The following is a 17,931-nucleotide window of genomic DNA, read 5'->3' as shown; positions in this document are numbered from 1 at the left end:
ACAGAAAGCGGCCTGCGGCCATGACCGCTCTCAGCCGTGCGGAGACGCAGCAGCCCCTGCCCACATTCACCTCATGCTGGAGTCTCTGCAGAATGAGCTCATGGTGGCGGGCACTGATCCCGGTGCGCAGCAGGTTACACAGGTTCCGGAGCATGGCCATGAAGGGGAGTTTCCCGTTGTCTTCAGACATGGGGGACAGGATAAACAAACTTGCAACCACAGGAGGAAACACAGAGCCACACAGAAGCTCAAACTGGAGAGTGCAATATGTTCTGCTCAACACACTGAGTAGCCAGAAGTGGACGATAAAATTTACGGAACTCTGCTTACGGAGTAGCTGTTTCAGGAACAACTTGGGTCGCTACCCATTGGCCCCAGCTGTGGCCCAGCTAGTAAAGTGCACCCCCGTTTTCTTCACCCACCTGACGGAAGGCGACAACTAACTACTGCAAGTTGTGCTTTGACCGTCCACGCAGCTCCTCTGTGTAGCCCTGACAGTCCTGGAACTCGCTCTGTAGACCAGACTGGCCTCAAACTCAGAGATCCACCTGCCCCTGCCTCCTGAGTTCTGGGATTAAAGGTGTGCACCACCACCACCTGGCTTTTTTCTTTTTAAAATTATTTTGATTCGTGTACATGTGTTTGTCTGTGTGGAAGCATACTCCATTACAGATGGTTGTGAGCCACCCTGTGGTTGCTGGGAATTGAACTCAGGACCTTTGGAAGAGCAAGCAGTGCTCTTAACTGTTAAGCAGCAGTATAGTAAATAGCAAAGCTCAAAATTCCAATTATTTTTGGTTATGTAAGTTAGATGCACCATTTTGTGGAACTTTTTGACACGGGATCTACGATACCAGAAGCACGATTGGGGAAGAGCAGAAAGGAAGACGGTGGCCAAGGCCGCCTACCTATGAGCTCCTCCCAGACACCAGCTTTGTTCCCCCGCAAGCTCAGCTCCCTCTCCCAGGTCTCTGGCCTTCGGAGCTTCATCCGCTGCCCAGCTCTGCTAGAATCCCACGGCCCAGGGAGGTGACTCCGAGAAAAGAGCTCTAGGGTGGACGGGTACCTGAGGGAAGAAAGATGGTCCCATAATTTCAAACGAGCCAAAGTTTGGTTCACAGGACTGTCTGCCTAAACCCAGACTGCTGGGACTGCCACAATCAGGGTCATGAAAGACAGGGATGATCACGTCCATGCCTGTGTCTGAAACACGGCGTCTCACCTGTAGCCCAGCAGGGCCTGGACATGCTGCGCGGGCTCATGGATATGCAGTCTCTCTACCAACTTCTTCAGGGTGAACCTTGGCAGACTTTTCCCCCCTGGCACTGCATTGTAAGCTGCTTCAAACTGTGGACACAGCCCAAGCACCATGGCGTTAGCTTCATCCACGATTGTGGGGATCAGAAATAAAAGCCGTACCATATCAGGAAGTAAAGCATAAAATGATTATATTCCGAGGTGATTTCATTCTCCAAAACTGATTTGACAGAGAGCAGAAGCAGCAAGGAAAGACCTGCGGGGAGGAAGGAGCTCCCAAGGGCAGAGCTTCAACCAAACACTGCAGCAGGGGCAGCTCCTACAGCCCCAGCCATGTGGGAGGCCACGGCAAAAACCTGCACAGCAGATCCCAAGCATGCAAGGCAGCGTGGCAACACAGTAGGTGATCTCAAAATAGAAAAAAAAAATAAACGTTAGTAGTTCTTTGGGTTCCAAAAGATAAGAAAGGGGAAAAAAGACAACAAATTTCTGGGGGTCCCTGTGTTTTATTCACATAAGATTGAACTATCAGGGTTACTAGGGGGTGATGGTTTATAAAACAAGCAAGACAGGGAATGAGAACAGAGAACATCCTTATTCTCTCAGAGAAGGAATAAAAAGGCATCTCTTATCTATATCATAAGCCTATAATAGTGGTAGCATCTGTTTGTTTTGAAAACTTTCTGTGAGGGGCTAGAACACTGATTGCTCTTCCAGAGGACCTGGTTCAGTTCCCAGCAGCCACAGGGTGACTCACAATGTCTGTAACTCTAATCCCAGGGGGTCTGAGGCCCTCTTCTCGCCTCCAAGAGCACCAGGCACACAGGGTACACAGACATGCATGCAGACAAAACACCAGCACCATAAAACAAATAAATAAAAATAAAAAGCCTTCATTTGTCTAACTGGATATGTCAGCTGTCAACAAAATATAACAACAATGACAAAGATGAAAAAAAAACCTTCCCTTTAGCCTCTGAATCAAACCTCATAAGCACAACTGAGCCTCCCCGGGTAGGGGTAAGTAAGTGTCTACCACTCTGGCTATGGGGATTTCTAAATTAATGGGATTCTATTTCTAAATGCAATTTCAGAGGCGATTGTGCGTACGTACAAACAACTCCCAAGTGACTCACCACGATCTGTTCATCTCTAAGGGGCCAAAGGCTCTTTGGAAAACATTTCCCTCGCTCTGAAAGGGGTCGTTCTGTTTTCTGTGGGGTCAGGAGAAACAGTTTCAAACAGGGAAACAGGAGTCGCCCCTGCAGATTCCCATTCCAGCAGTCCTGAGTCTCTACTAAACCGGAAATGAGTTCACAGAGGTGACCCTGCTCTTTCTTGTCCTGAGCCCCACACAGGTCATCTGGGCCTCTCTGGTTGGTTCCTTTGCTTTCTGACATGTGAACATGTCAGATACTTCCGTGTGGGGGACCCAAAGCCCACCATGTTCTTTTATCCTTCCCTTCCCAGAGAAAAGGGGCTGTGACTGCCCAGGGCTGAGGCAAATACTGACTTGGGGACGGGGTGGCTGGCGGGAGCGTTTCTTGGATCGGTGTTTCCGTGGATTGTACTTAGCTAGCTGGTACTCGTCAAACTGGGCAAATTTGTCGGTCATGGCAGCACGGAGACAGGCAGGCAGGGGCACCAACTTCTTCTCATCCCCTTCTGCCAGGCTCTGTTAAGGAAAGAGGAGATCAGCAGAAGAGAGAGCCAACCTCCCCCCCGCTAACACACACACACACACACACACACACACACCACCACCACCACAGAGGAGATCATCAGGAGACCCAACCTCGCCCCCCCCGCTAACACACACATACACCCACACACCCCACAACAGAGGAGATCAGCAGAAGAGAGAGCCAACCTCCCCCCGCTAACACACACATACCCACACACACACCCCACAACAGAGGAGATCAGCAGGAGACCCAACCTCGCCCCCCCCCCCCCGCTAACACACACACACACACACACACACACCACAACAGAAGAGATCAGGAGATACCCAACCTCCCACCCCTAATACACACACACATACACACACACACACACACACACACCACAACAGAGGAGATCAACAGGAGAGACCCAATCTCCCACCGCTAACTAACACACACACACATAATAGAACCCTAGAATCATACAGAAACAAGAATAGGGAACAGTTTCCTAGCCACACATCCAAAATTATATTTCTGTGTACGAGGCAAGACAGTGGTCTTCTCTGAGCTCACTGTCATTGTTAAAAAGGATGTTCAGATTAAGGTCAATTTTTTATCTCAAACCTTGGTCCCACCCTCGTGAGTAATTCTGTTAGCCCACTTGGCTCTTACAGAGAAAACCTAGCTCCTCTGGGCACATGGATGGAGGAACCTGAGGGAAGGCTACCCTGTCTGAAAATCTCCTCAGTAAACAAAGGAAAGGAGGAAAACCATGATGATCAAAGTGCAGGGTACTAAATACCGTACCTGGTAGAACTCGGCTACCTGGATCCAGTCTGAAGGCAGGTGAACAATGGCAGAGTAATACCGTCGCACATGGGGGCGGCAGACTGGCAAGAAGGCAGCGATAGCCAAAACTATGTTGGCTACCTCCCGGATATTAAGTTGCTGCCTGGCGTACAGAGATGCCTGGGATGGAGGGTGGAAAAGATGGGCATCTCGGTCACTTATCTCATAGCTTTATGCCCTAAACTATCTTGCTCATTGAGTCTGCCAGTATAACAGCTTTCCTGAGCACGCCACAATGCCTACAAAACAGTCGATAGACCCTGTCCTTGTTTGGAAAACCCTCCACACCAACATCTATCAAAGACTTACCAATTGCAACATGGATGTTCTGTAGACGTTAAGAGAGAAATAACGAGACGGTAACTAGCTATGATCTTCCTGAAGGCAGTTTCTGAAATCTTTTCAGTGACTTTCAGTCTCAGAATTATGCTAAATTACATTGATTAAGATATTCATTAGATTATTTCTAAGTAAAATAAAGTCCTGCAACTTAAAAAAAAAAAGCTTATCCAGGGTTCAAATGGCTGGCTAAACCTGTCATCTTCCAAACCCCATAGAATACATTTCCCTCTAGATCAGACTGGCCCATGGGCATGTCTCAGGGAGATTGTCTTAATTAGTAATGTGAAGGAGGGCCCACCCACTGTGGGCAGCACTATCCTTAGGAAGGTCATCCTGGACTGTATAACAAACCTACCAAAGAGCTGGGATTGGTACAAATACTTTTAAATTATGGTTGATCAATATTTGTTGACCTGAAATTTTTATTTATTTATTCATTTATTTATCGAGATAGGGTTTCTCTGTGTAGCCTTAGCTGTTCTTGACTGTCTTGGAACTCACTCTGTAGACCAGGCTGGCCTCAAACTCAAATAGATCCGCCTGCCTCTGCCTCCCAAGTGCTGGGATTAAAGGTGTGCACCACCACCACCTGACTCCAATATCTGAAATTTTAAATCTTGGTGCAAAAATATAAAATAAAAGTGCCTGTATGTATACACCGAAATGGCATGTGTGTTCATGTCAACATTGTTTGTGATGGCCTAGAAGTACAGATAATTCACTATTAAATTGTAGCTGTGAATAGATAAGCTGTGGTGTATAGATTTATAGCAATGGGAAGCTTAGCTGCATGCAACGTTGTGAATGAATGTGATAACGTTGGCAAAATACTGTCTCCCTCCCCATAAGAGCCCAAAGTATAATTCTCTCTATATGTGGAACTGAGGATTGGTGTTTGAAGTGAGTATCCTAATTGTCCCCACCCTTCCCCTCAAGCAAGGAGGATCTAACTGAGGACGCTTTCTCCTCACTGGGCACCTGGGCTAAGTGTGTTTTTACTGCAGGAGGGAGTGACAGGGGCTGGGTCTGAAGTAGGTTCTGGGAGAGGCTGCAGCTGTTCTGTTACTGGAGCCAGTTAGCCAGGTGAACTGTGTACACTAGGCATGAGCCTGTGTACGCTAGGAATGGCCTGTGTACGCTAGGAATGGCCTGTGTACGCTAGGCAGGAGCCTGTGTATGCTAGGCAGGAGCCTGTGTAAGCCACACATAGACCTGTGTACACTAGGCATGGGCCTGTGTAAGCTCAGCATGAGCCTGTGTACGCTAGACAGGAGCCTGTGTACGTTAGGCATGGGCCTGTGTACGCTAGACAGGAACCTGTGTAAGCCACACATAGACCTGTGTACGCTAGGCATGGGCCTGTGTAAGCTCAGCATGAGCCTGTGTATGCTAGACAGGAGCCTGTGTACGCTAGACAGGAGCCTGTGTACGCTAGGCATGGGCCTGTGTACGCTAGGCATGGGCCTGTGTACGCTAGACAGGAACCTGTGTAAGCCACACATAGACCTGTGTACGCTAGGCATGGGCCTGTGTAAGCTCAGCATGAGCCTGTGTATGCTAGACAGGAGCCTGTGTACGCTAGACAGGAGCCTGTGTACGCTAGGCATGGGCCTGTGTACGCTAGGAATGAGCCTGTGTATGCTAAGAATGAGCCTGTGTACGCTAGGCAGGAGCCTGTGTACGCTAGGCAGGAGCCTGTGTACGCTAGGCAGGAGCCTGTGTACGCTAGGCAGGAGCCTGTGTATGCTAGGCAGGAGCCTGTGTACGCTAGGAATGAGCCTGTGTATGCTAGGCAGGAGCCTGTGTACGCTAGGCAGGAGCCTGTGTACACTAGGAATAAGCCTGTGTACGCTAGGAATGAGCCTGTGTACGCTAGGCAGGAGCCTGTGTAAGCCACACATAGACCTGTGTACTCTAGGCATGGGCCTGTGTAAGCTCAGCATGAGCCTGTGTACGCTAGACAGGAGCCTGTGTACGCTAGGAATGAGCCTGTGTATGCTAGGCATGAGCCTGTGTACACTAGGCATGAGCCTGTGTACGCTAGGCAGGAGCCTGTGTACGCTAGGAATGAGCCCGTGTACGCTAGGAATGAGCCTGTGTACGCTAGGCAGGAGCCTGTGTACGCTAGGAATGAGCCTGTGTACGCTAGGAATGAACCTCTGTACGCTAGGAATGAGCCTGTGTACGCTAGGAATGAGCCTGTGTATGCTAGGAATGAGCCTGTGTATGTTAGGAATGAGCCTGTGCACCCTAGGCAGGAGCCTGTGTATGCTAGGAATGAGCCTGTGTAAGCTACGCTTGGCCTGTGTAAGCTACGCTTGGCCTGTGTACGCTAGGAATGAGCCTGTGTAAGCTACGCTTGGCCTGTGTACGCTAGGAATGAGCCTGTGTAAGCTACGCTTGGCCTGTGTACGCTAGCAAGCAGAGTTCTTCCATGGTTCCTCATGTTCCTGTCCTAGATTCCTCCAATGAAGGGCTGTGACTTGGAAGTGTGAGCCAAAAAGTCTCCTTTCCTTCCCTAAGTTGCTTTTGGTTAGAGTGACTTATCACAGCAACAGAATGAAACTAGAACATGCCTCTTCTCTGGTTCAGACACAGCCATGATCTACTCCACACGTGATATTATCTACTCCACATGTGATACTATCCAGTCCACACGTGATACTATCCCCTTCACACGTGATATTATCCCCTTACACGTGATATTATCCCCTTCACACGTGATATTATCTACTCCACACGTGATATTATCTACTCCACACGTGATACTATCCAGTCCACACGTGATATTATCTACCCCACACATGACATTATCCAGTCCACACGTGATATTATCTACTCCACACGTGATATTATCTACTCCACACGTGATATTTTCCACTCCACGTGATATTTGGAGAAGTGCTTTACTTTCTGGGAGCTTGATCCAAGTCCCATCATGCTAATAGACTCCCAGACCTAACACTGTGCATTTAGCATGTACAAACCCAGTCCTGGTAAACCTTTTCCCATCTCTCCTTTCTCCACTCCACAGAGCCCTAGGAATCAGGTCCCAGACTCACCCAGAGTAAACACTCTCTCTGCCCCTTCCAGGAGCCAGTCACCAGCTCTTCATATGATAACCACATTAATGCCGCCCAGTTCACCTCTTCTTCCCACGCCTTCATTCCACAATACCTTAAGGATGAACTCAGGTTCCAAGGGGGCCAGTTCACGGCAGACTTCAAGGATGGACGTCCGGGTAGGGTCTGATGCACTTTTCACATTTATATGTGCGGCCAGAGCAGAACACAGTAAGGTCAGCAGAGCCATCTAAGAAGGGGCAGCACAGAAGGAAGGAGAACTAAGGTTCTACCCAGACCAGCTTGTACACCAAGGACAGGGGCTGGAGAGATGCCTCACTTGCTGTTCTTGCAGAGGACCCAGGTTTAGTTCCTAGCACCCACAGGGTGGTTCATGACCTCCCTTTAACTCCAGCTCCAAAGGCTGCAACGTTTTTAGCAAGAGGAGGCTGAGTCTCAGGGTTAGTCCTAGCCTGAACTCACTATTATAGAGCAGGCTGGCTTCAAACTCCCAGAGATCCACCCGCCTCTGCCTCCCATTCACTCGGACTGAATATCATGTGCCACCACCAGGAGGGGTCTGACCTCCACAAGCACAAGACACACGGTGCACATATTCTCAATGGATTCCAGGTCAGAACAGTGTCTGCCCAACTGGCAGGGTCAAAAGCGGATTGAGAAGTAGGGAATGAGAACAGGATCTTCTGCCATCTCCCTTGGAAGAAGCCCTGGTTCTGGTCTTTTCCCTCACCATTCCCTGCACCACCAACCACCCAAGTTTTACCTTCTTTTCCTGGAGGATCCGATCAGTGGTTTCCAAATGAGATTCCGAGTCTCCAGATGTGAGTTTCGGGACCGGAACATCCAGCTCCTCTTCCTCTCCCAAGCTTAGACAGTACAGCGGAATTTGGATCTCTTTCTGTCCCTGCACTTCCTTTCCTTCGGAGAAGCACCTCTGACCCTAGAGACAGTGGCAGTTACAAACCACACCGAGTACTACAGCCTTCAAAGAGGGATCAAAAGTGTCTCCCAAAGACAATGAAGGCCCATATCTCTAAGCCCCACTAACCACCGTTAGTCCATCCTATCTCAGCTTGGGCTCTTACGCTACCTTTCTCTACTCAGGCTCCTCAACTTTCTGCCCAGGGGCTCTGCAATCTTCCTGGCTGCCATCTCACGACTGCCATTCCAGCAGCCCAAGGCCTCTCATATACCTTCTAAATGCATGATGGTGCTTTCTGCGTAGAAGAATGTCAAGTCCTATGTCAATCCCCCAGAAGCAAAGAGCTTCTCCATTCGCTACCACCTCCCTGATAGGGCCGTTGGAAATTCAGTGGAATAATGTATGTTTGACTCTGCAAATTGCAAAACCCCAAATCACAGCAGGGTAGCAGCGGTTGTGCTTTGAGCCAGAACTGTGTGAAGCACATTTTTACTGGGATGTCAGCTTTGCCTGAGGCTAACTTGTTAGTTAGCAGAGACACCATATGGTTCAGGTAAACTTTCCCCCAAGAGTCCACAGAAGAAGTATGTTCCTGTCTGCCAATTCTGATCTATATACTAAGTGTGTTCACATGGATCTGTTGAGCGGACATGTGTCAGCACACGAGTACACAGGATGTGAGTTCTGATGTAGCAGCTACTGCACATCTAACCTGACTGCTGTGAAAATTGTGCTGGCCTGCTTCCCGATGCAAGGCTTTCTGGAGACATGGACTGTTCTTGAGATCTATCACCCAGAATCTCTGCACTAGACATTTGGTAAGAATGAAGATGAAGATACCAGTGAAGACAGCCCTAAAGTGCAGAGTAACTCGGGAAAGGCCATGACTCTCAGAGACATAGCTCAGTAGTAAAGCTTACCTATATGCATGCCTGCAGTTCAATTCCTAGAACTCTCCCAAAGAAACAAAAGGCTGAAACCAAAATGCTCTGAGAAAAGGTCCCCAGACACAGAAATCAGAGGAGGAAACTAAGGCACTGAAATCTAGCGATAATAACAGATAAGGCTAGAATCAAGATCAGCATCCAAAAACAATTACCAAAGCTAGTTCCTGAACTTCAGTAGTAGCAGGGATGGGTCTCGGGGTCCTGGAACAAGCTGGAAGGTCCAGATTCGCAGAGAAACATGGAACCTTCTTGGTAGGAGACTCAGGGAACAGGCAATTGCTAGTGTTTGGGCTATGCAAATCAGCCTGCATTGTGTGAGCTCCATGAAGACCCTGGAGCAAGGGGCTGGTAGATGCGGTGCTCTTGACAGTGGATAGGGTGGCTAGACATCGGTTCTCCAGGGAGAGGACGTCAGGGTGGGCAGACGTTTGTCCACATAGCTTCTCCAGGGGCTGGAGGTCAGGGAGCAAGGTCAGGCCCCGGTTCTCCAAGGAGAGGACGTCAGGGTGGGCAGACGTTTGTCCACATAGCTTCTCCAGGGGCTGGAGGTCAGGGAGCAAGGTCAGGCCCCGGTTCTCCAAGGAGAGGACGTCAGGTTGGGCAGACGTTTGTCCACATAGCTTCTCCAGGGGCTGGAGGTCAGGGAGCAAGGTCAGGCCCCGGTTCTCCAAGGAGAGGACGTCAGGGTGGGCAGGCACATGCCTACAGAGTTTCTCCATCGCTGCTGTACTGCCAACATATACCTGGAGGGAAGAGCAGGTGATGAGCTGTGTAAGAAACATACCAACTCCAGATTCACCCACTTGTGCCAATGATATGCAAAGAACAAACCATATTTTTATTTCTTTTTAAAATTAGGTATAGGAGGCTGGAGAGATGGCTCAGAGGTTAAGAGCATTGCCTGCTCTTCCAAAGGTCCGGAGTTCAATTCCCGGCAACCACATGGTGGCTCACAACCATCTGTAATGAGGTCTGGTGCCCTCTTCTGGCCTGCAGACATACACACAGACAGAATATTGTATACATAATAAAAAAATAAATAAATATTTTAAAAAAATAAAATAAAATTAGGTATATATGTATTAGTAGTAGTAGTGTTTAGTGTGTGCATGTGTGTGTATGTGCTGGGGAAGAGGTATGTGTATAAGTTCAGCCATGTGTGTCACAGCACACATGAAGTTAGAGGACAACCCTTGGGGGTTGGCTTTCTCCTTCAAACACTGGGATCAGGGATTGAGCTCAAGTGGTCAGGACTGCACAGCAAATACTTTTAGCCCCTGAGCCACCTTGTTGGCCTTTTTTTTTTTTTTTTGATTCATCCAGAGAGAATTCCAGGGGAACAAAGTGGGGAAAGGTAAAGCTTAGCGTGAAAAGAAAGCCTAGCACGGTGGAGACCTGCCTAGCAGAAGAGAGAGGAGGGCATCAAAAAGACCAGCCTGGGCTGCATTGCAAATTCCAGGCCTCTGGGAGAACGTGTCCAGCTTATTCCCCTGTCTCTGTACTAGAATGGGCGGGGGGAGGGGGGTGACAGTAAGGGCAGGCGTGGCACACACCAACCCTCTCAGCACTTGAGGCAGAGGCAGGAGGATCAGGAGATCAAGGTCATCCTTGGCTGCCTAGCAAGTTTGTCCAAAAGGAGTGAGGAGCAAGGAAGATGGGTCAGCTGATGAAGCACCCACAGGTGGATTCTTCCAGCGAGCTGGCCAGCCAGCCTACCAAAAGTAAGCTGGGAAGCAACCGAGTAAGGCACCTGATGTGGCCGCTAGCCTGGAGATAGTGTGTATACATCCACACACACGAACATGTACACATACACCCCACACACAATGAGTAATAATGAATCCCAGAATTAATCCAAGATTGTTTTTATTTTTTTGCTTGTTTATTTATTTATTGTTGAAAAAGGTTTCACTATGTAGGTCTGGCTGTCCTGGAACTACTATATAGACCAGGCTGGCCTTGAACTCACAGAGAACCACCTGCCTCTGCCCCTCCCCCCCCCATCCAGTGCTAGGATTAAAGGCATATACAACCACACTGTCCAACCACATACTTCAAAATTGAAAAACAAGTTCTCAAAATAAAAATTAAGTTAACAGGAAAAAAAGACATAATTTTTTTTTCTTCCCTGGAGGTTATGGAGATTCTGATGAATCAAATCGAAAACTTTATCCCCATGTCCCAGAGATACTGCTATTGATTCAAACACTTTCTGTGCATATATACAAGTATGTACATCTGCCCCTACTTCTACCTCCCGCCCCTTTTCTTTGGCTTCACAACTGGGGCCATACTTCAGACGTTATTCTGGTCTGGGGAAGTCGTGAAGGCCTGCTATGTTCGCGCCTTAGCGTCCACCTCTCTGTGTTAAGCGCGGTGGTCAGTCTAGCGGGTTTAGCACCCCTCATTTGTGACAGTCACTCTTTCTAGGGCACCTAAGGCAAAAGGAATCTGTTCTCCACCCCACACCCACCAGGCCGCCGGGAAGGACGAGGCGGCTGCACTGCGCTTGCCCGGAGGCCCTGCCCGGAGTCCAGCCACTCAGGTCTCAGCCAGGGTTCTACCTGCGCTCGGGACTGGAAAAGCTGTGCACAGTGAGGGGCGCCTTGGTTCGCAGCAACTGGGAGCAGAGAGCGGCCTGGGTCGGCCCGTGGAAAGGTTGGAAACGGAACTGAAAGGACGCAGGAGCAAGGGCGAGGCTAGGCTGTGGGCGGGGCGGGGCTGAGGGCGGGACTGCAGCGGGGAATATAATCACAAATGCTGGGAAGGCAGGCTTGTGCTAACCACACCCGGTTTGGGTCATAGGGTTCCCTGATTCATACTCAAATCCAGGCCAACTTTACCAACTGCTGCATCCCTACCCAAATACAGTCATGTTCTGATGGTATTATGTATCTTCAAAATCCCCCAAAGGCTTACGTGATAAAAACATGATTGCCAGCTTGGGCCAGCTATTGCAAGGTGGCGAAACCTTTAGAAAGGAAGTCAAAGCTCGGGGAGTGTGCCCTTGAAGGGACTATGAAGGTCAGATCTCTTCTCTCCCTCTTCCTTCCTTCCATCCACCATGGAAGTGAACAGTTTCCTCTGCCAGTGTTCGCCACCCCACCCCACTCCACTCCACTCCACCCCACCCCACGCCCTCCATGAACTGCTTTGCCCCAAGTCAAAAGTAAGAGAGTCAAGAGACTGTCAGCAGAAACCGCTGACACTGAGATCCAGCATGGTGGCACACACATTTAATCCCAGTTTGTTTGTTTGGGTTTTGTTGTTGTTGTTGTGTTTTGTTTGTTTTGAGACAAGGTCTCTCTAGCCGTGGCTGTCCCAGAACTCACTCTATAGACCAGGCTGGCCTCGAACTCACAGAGATCCACCTGCCACGGCCTTCCAGTGCTGGGACTAAAGCTATGCACCACCACGCCCAGCAATAAACTTTTTAAAGTTTTGATTTGGGGGGGTTTGGCTTTTGTTTTTAGACAGGGTCTACCTATTAAGCCCTGGGTGTCCTGGTATTAGATGAAGCTGACTTTGAATTAACAGAGATCCACCTGCTTGGAAAATAAGAGAACTTGTTTTTTGCAGAAGACCCAGGTTCAGTTCCCAGTACCCACACTGTGCCACATACCACACAACCACTGGAAACTCCGGTTACCAATGCTGCCTCTCCAAACCTCCAAAAGCACCTGGTATGCACGTCCCTGGAGGCAAAACACTCATAAACACAAAATGAAAAGATTTAAACTACTCATAGCCAGCACACCCTATATTTCCAGTGATTTTAGAGGCTACCACAGAGAAATCCCAAGTCCCAGCCTGGTTACTTATGGAGCATTTGTCTCTAAATTAGAAGCAAACCAATAAGCAAAAACCCTAAAGATAAATCATAATCTCAGTGAATTTTTAATAAACATGAAAGACAGGCAGAATCATTCAAAGTTGTAAGTACAAGAATACCCCTCACTGTAGACATACTGTGCACATTTCTAAATGTCCAGCAGTCTTGGGTCCCTCCTATTAAATAGTGGATGCCAAAATAAGCCTGATTGTGTGTGTGTGTGTGTGTGTGTGTGTACATGTGTGCATAGAGAATACATCTAAATCATCCCAAGTGTGCAGTACCACCCATATTAATAGCTGTCAATCTCAGTGGAAATCTCTCTATAGGGAAAGAAGTTGAGTTTGCTGATCCTGCAACCAGACCTCAAACACCTAAAAGAAGCAGCTTTGCAAGGTTATAGAATGGGATGTTCTGTTTTGCTTTCTGTTGTTGTGATTTAAAACAAACAAACAAACAGAAGCCTGTTCTATTCCCCCCTCGCAGGGAGAGCCCATGCCCTACTTGTGTGCTCCTTGTTACTTAGCCTCTCTAGATTTATGGATTGTAGCCTGGTTGTCCTTTACTTTGCAGCTAATGTCCAGTTATGAGTGAGTATATACAATGTTTGTCTTTCTGGATCAGGATTACCTCACTCAGAATGATTTTTTCCTAGTTTCATCCATTTGCCTTCAAATTTCAAGATGTCAGTTTTTAAACAGCTGAGTTTGGTTAGGGCACCTCTAGGTTGTTTCCAGGTTCTGCTATTACAAATAAAGCTGCTATGAACATAGTTAAGCAAGCGTCCGTGTGGTAGGATTGAGCATCCTTTGGGAATATGCCCGAGTGGTTCTGGTGGACTGGGGGAGGGGGTTGGGGTTGGGAACTGAGGGATTAGGTTGGGGATGGATGGAGCATGAGAGATGGCTGGAAGGTGGGGCATTCGGGGTCAGGTTGAAACCTGATGCAATGGAAACTCCCACGAGTCTTCAGGAGGACCCCAGCTAAGACTCCTAGCAACAGTGACTCTGCAGCCTGAACTGGCCATCTCCTGTGATCAGATTAGTGACTATGCCAGTTGTCAGCAGAGAGCCTCCATCCAGTAAGCAATGAAAACAGATGCAGATACCCACAGGCAAACATTAGGCTGGGCTCAGACAGGGAAGAAGGACTGTAGGAGCCAGAGGGGTCAAGGTCACAAGAAATGCCACAGAAACAATTAACCTGACTCCTAGAAACTCAGAGTCTGAATCACCAATCAGAGAGCATGCATGGGACTGACTTAGGACCTCCACATGTATGTGACAGTTTTGGAGCCTGGTCTACTTTTAGGACTCCTAACAGTAGGAGCAGGGATTGTCTCTAACACTTTGGCTGGCTCTTGGGAACCTAGTCCTCATACCGGATTGCCTTACCTATCCTTAATCCAAGGGAGGAGCCTAGTCTTACTGCAACTTGATGTGCCATGCTTTCTTGATACCCATGGGAGATCTGCCCCTTTCTGAACAGAAACAGAGGAGTGGATGGGGGTTAGGGATGGAGGGAAAGAGAATAAGAGGAGAGGAGGGAGAGAAGAGTGCTGTTGGGATGAGAAAGAAAGAGAGAGGGGGGAGGGAGCAAGGGAGGGAAAAACCTGACCACAACAACTTGGGAGAAAAGATCTATCCTCCTGGGAAACCAAGGTAGAAACTATAGAGGAACTGGCTTGCTTCCTGCCTCTGCTCAGCCAGCTTTCTTACACATCCCAGGCCCATCTGACCAAGGGTAGCACCACCCATGGTGGCCTTAGCTCTCCTCATCAATTAGTAAAAACAACAATAAAGTGCCCCACAGACATGTCCATAGGCCAGTTTGACCAGGTCAGTTCCTCATCTGAGAGCCCCTCTTCCTGAGTGTGTCAAGTTGACAACAAGAAGGCGCATCCCATGGCTGAGCAATTAGAAGCACTGAGCCCTACTTTTGCTGAGGACCAAGACCCAACTCAGTACTCGCATAGTGCTAGCCATGGCAGCTCCCGTTCCAGAGGATCTGAATCCCTCTTCTGGCTTCCTCAGGCAATACACTCAAAATACTCACACACAGAAAATTAGTAAATATGTATATTTTTTTTTAAAAAAAAGATAGCCATCATAAGAGACATAGTGAGAAAATGGAACTAAGAGGAGAGACCCCATCAATGACCTTCTTTCTCTTTTAGGTGGTGCTGTGGGTGCTAAGCAGGCACTCTGTGACAAAGTTACAGCCTCAGTCATTAAAGATCGTCATTAGATATGATCCAAATCGAGCGGCCCTTCGGAAGCACATACTCCTGTAGGCTCAGCAGGAAACATTACAGACAGAAAGGTGGAAGGAAGCAGAGACAAAAGAACGAGAGGCAGATTGGGTATTTCAGATACTTCCCTGACTACTATGGACAGCAAGACTTAACAGTAGAAAAACAATTGGTTAACTAAGGGTTAAAGCAAAGACATTGTCCCTGTCCCTGCAGCTGAAACTAGGTTGTGACCTTTGAATCCCAGTTCTCAGCTCAGGTGAGGACTCAAGTTTCCTGGTGCTTTAACCTCAGTAAGGGGTATTTTGATTTTTGTTTGTTTGTTCGTTTGTTAATTTGTTTGATCTGTTGGTTTGGCTCTTTGAGAGAGAGTCTTTCTTACTACAAAGTCCTGCTTGTCCTGGAACTCATCATGGAGATTAGGCTGGCCTTGAACTTGAAGTGATCCTCCTGCCTCTATATCCCTGTGCTGTGGGCTCACAGGCATGGTCTACCACACCAGTTTCCATTTTTAGTGTAGAAATGTAATCCGAAACAATGGTTTCCTGTAATTTTTATTGAACAAGCTTAATAAGAATATACCTTCCAGCCTGAATTGTAAGTATATACATTAAAAACTTGACAGGCATAATTACTTGTCTGTAATCCAAGCACAGAAGCAGAAGCAAGAGACTTGTTGTATGTTTGAGATCAAACTCCAAGCCAGCCAGGGCTACATGAGATCGTAGTTTAAAAAACAAAACAAGGGTTGGAGAGATGGCTCAGTGGTTAAGAGCATTGCCTGCTCTTCCTAAGATCTTGAGTTTAATTCCCAGCAACCACATGGTGGTTCACAACCATCTGTAATGGGGTCTGGTACCTTCTTCTGGCCTGCAGGTATACACACAGACAGAATATTGTATATATAATAAATAGATAAATAGTTTTTTTTAAAAAAGAAAAACAACAAAGAAAACAAACTACAAATTGAATTGGACTTAGTTTCCAGACACAGTCCCCAACGCTGACCAAATGATGAAGGACATGTGAGCTGGGGAAAAGATAACTTTTGTCTTTGCCTGGGACAAAGAAAACTTTTAACTAACTTTTTCACCAAGTCCAGTCTCTGCTTGTCTTTGGATTGGATGATGCTAGATGTCCATTGCCCACATTTGCTTCCTTACACCCCACTCCCCGAGCCGCAGCGTCTGTGGGGCGGAGCATGCTTTCCTTCCATCGCTATCACTGGTGAACTAGGGGTCCTGACAGTGAAGTCACTCTTCGGAGCCTATGAGACACTCGGCCATTTTCCACCACGGAGAATTCATTTAATCCTCCAATGTCATATTTTCTTTATTTTCAAGTGCTTAAATAACCGCTCAACTTTAAATTTTATTCTCTTAGATTGATTTTTAACGTCATGTGCAGTGTGTCTGCACGTTGCCCTCAGTGGGGGGTGAGGGGTGCAGAGGAACTGGAGTTGCGGTCACCCAGCAACCTGGGGATTGAACTCAGGCCCTCTGGAAGAGCAGAGTATACTCTTAACCACTGAGCCATCTCTCTAGCCTCTATAATTTGTTTTTTAAGTTAGCGTACAAAGTAATGGATTTAACTATGACATTTTTGTAAATAGTTTTTAATCCTTACAGATTTCATTCAATGCATTTTGATTACATTCACCCCCTGTTCTTCCCCTTATCATTATGGAATTTCCGTATACACATGCCATCACACTTTATTCTGTTTATCTCTTCCCCGCCACCTGACCCCAGCTCCCTGGCTCCCTCTGGCTCCACTCCTCCCCAGTAGCTGCCCCTTATGTTGTCATGTCACGTGTCCCCCATCATCTTTCCTTTTCCCCTTCTTCACCCTTCCCTTAAGATCTCTTCCTCCCCATCGTGTTTTCCTCTCTCTGTTACATACAGCCCTGACTGTTGCTGAGTGGACACTGAGTGTCAGCGGCTATTGGTAAGAATAATACATACACCAACTTTCCTCTGAGTTGCCAATATTCCTTCCCTTCAATCTTCGGAAGCCTTAATGTTCTTATCGCAATTTTATCTGGTTAGTTTTGAAAGACCTACAGACCCCCTCCTCAAAACCCGCAGCTAGCATGCTCCCAGGGGAACGTCCTATTTGCTTTAAAAAAATTCTCTGGATCAGCAGCCAGTCTGCTCTCATAAGAACATCCCATGTGCTTGAGAGAGCAGGGTGTCTATGAGATAGGAAGACTGCAAGGCAGTATGTCAATAAGATAGTACATCAACAAAGCAGGTTGACTGCAAAACAGGGTATCTATAAAGATAGGAACAGGATGACTGTTGCCAGACATCCATGCTGAGAGAGGAAACCATTCATGCCCCCCGCCTCATTCCGATAACCACGCTTTTGCTTCTGTAAACTTGCTTTTTGCTCTTTCCTATAAAAAGCCCGCCCTCCAGTTGGCAGGTGCGCAAAGTCCTGGGAAAGACTTTGCCGCCCACAGGTACCTGTGTTTACTCAATAAACCTCTTGCTAATTGCATCCTGTGTCCTGGTCTCGGAGTGTCCTGGTTCTGGGGTCTTCATCGGGGGAAAAGGTCCTCTCTGAGGGTCTTTCAGTTTGTGTGTATGCACACACGCAAGCATGCTCGTACCACATGTATGAAGGTCAGATAGCCAGCAGGAAATGCCTTTCCCCTACAGAAGGCAGGTTCTGGGATCAAACTTTGTGGTCAGACTTAGCAGCCTGTCTCTACCGACAGAGCCACCAGGCAGGCCCAGGAAGCCCTTTTGAAAAGTCTCTTACATCTATTAAAATTGC

General features: G+C 47.8%; 1 protein-coding gene across 3 annotated transcripts in view; it reads right to left on the bottom strand.

The window, feature by feature from the left end:
- Positions 1-17,931, bottom strand: part of Tep1 (telomerase associated protein 1) — a 54,324-nt gene extending 36,393 nt beyond the window's left edge. Inside the window, exons 1-10 of one of the 3 annotated variants that reach the window (XM_041639004.1) lie at positions 17,917-17,931; positions 9,220-9,810; positions 7,962-8,138; positions 7,293-7,427; positions 3,732-3,893; positions 2,771-2,932; positions 2,394-2,471; positions 1,223-1,347; positions 909-1,066; positions 71-180 (exon numbers count right to left, since the gene is read on the bottom strand). In XM_041639004.1, the coding sequence (XP_041494938.1) occupies positions 71-180; positions 909-1,066; positions 1,223-1,347; positions 2,394-2,471; positions 2,771-2,932; positions 3,732-3,893; positions 7,293-7,427; positions 7,962-8,138; positions 9,220-9,786 (1,674 nt within the window). In that variant the 5' untranslated portion in view covers positions 9,787-9,810; positions 17,917-17,931. Of the gene's footprint in view, positions 1-70; positions 181-908; positions 1,067-1,222; positions 1,348-2,393; positions 2,472-2,770; positions 2,933-3,731; positions 3,894-7,292; positions 7,428-7,961; positions 8,139-9,219; positions 9,811-11,540; positions 11,757-17,916 lie in introns of those variants that run through there. The other 2 variants (XM_041639002.1, XM_041639003.1) reach the window with 2 other exon arrangements.

The sequence above is a fragment of the Microtus oregoni genome, unplaced genomic scaffold, assembly GCF_018167655.1.
Source record: "Microtus oregoni isolate MIOR12 unplaced genomic scaffold, Mior012 000056F_ref0000123, whole genome shotgun sequence".
In the NCBI taxonomy this organism is placed as follows: Eukaryota; Metazoa; Chordata; class Mammalia; order Rodentia; family Cricetidae; genus Microtus; species Microtus oregoni.
This window is presented reverse-complemented; position numbering and strand designations above follow the sequence as displayed.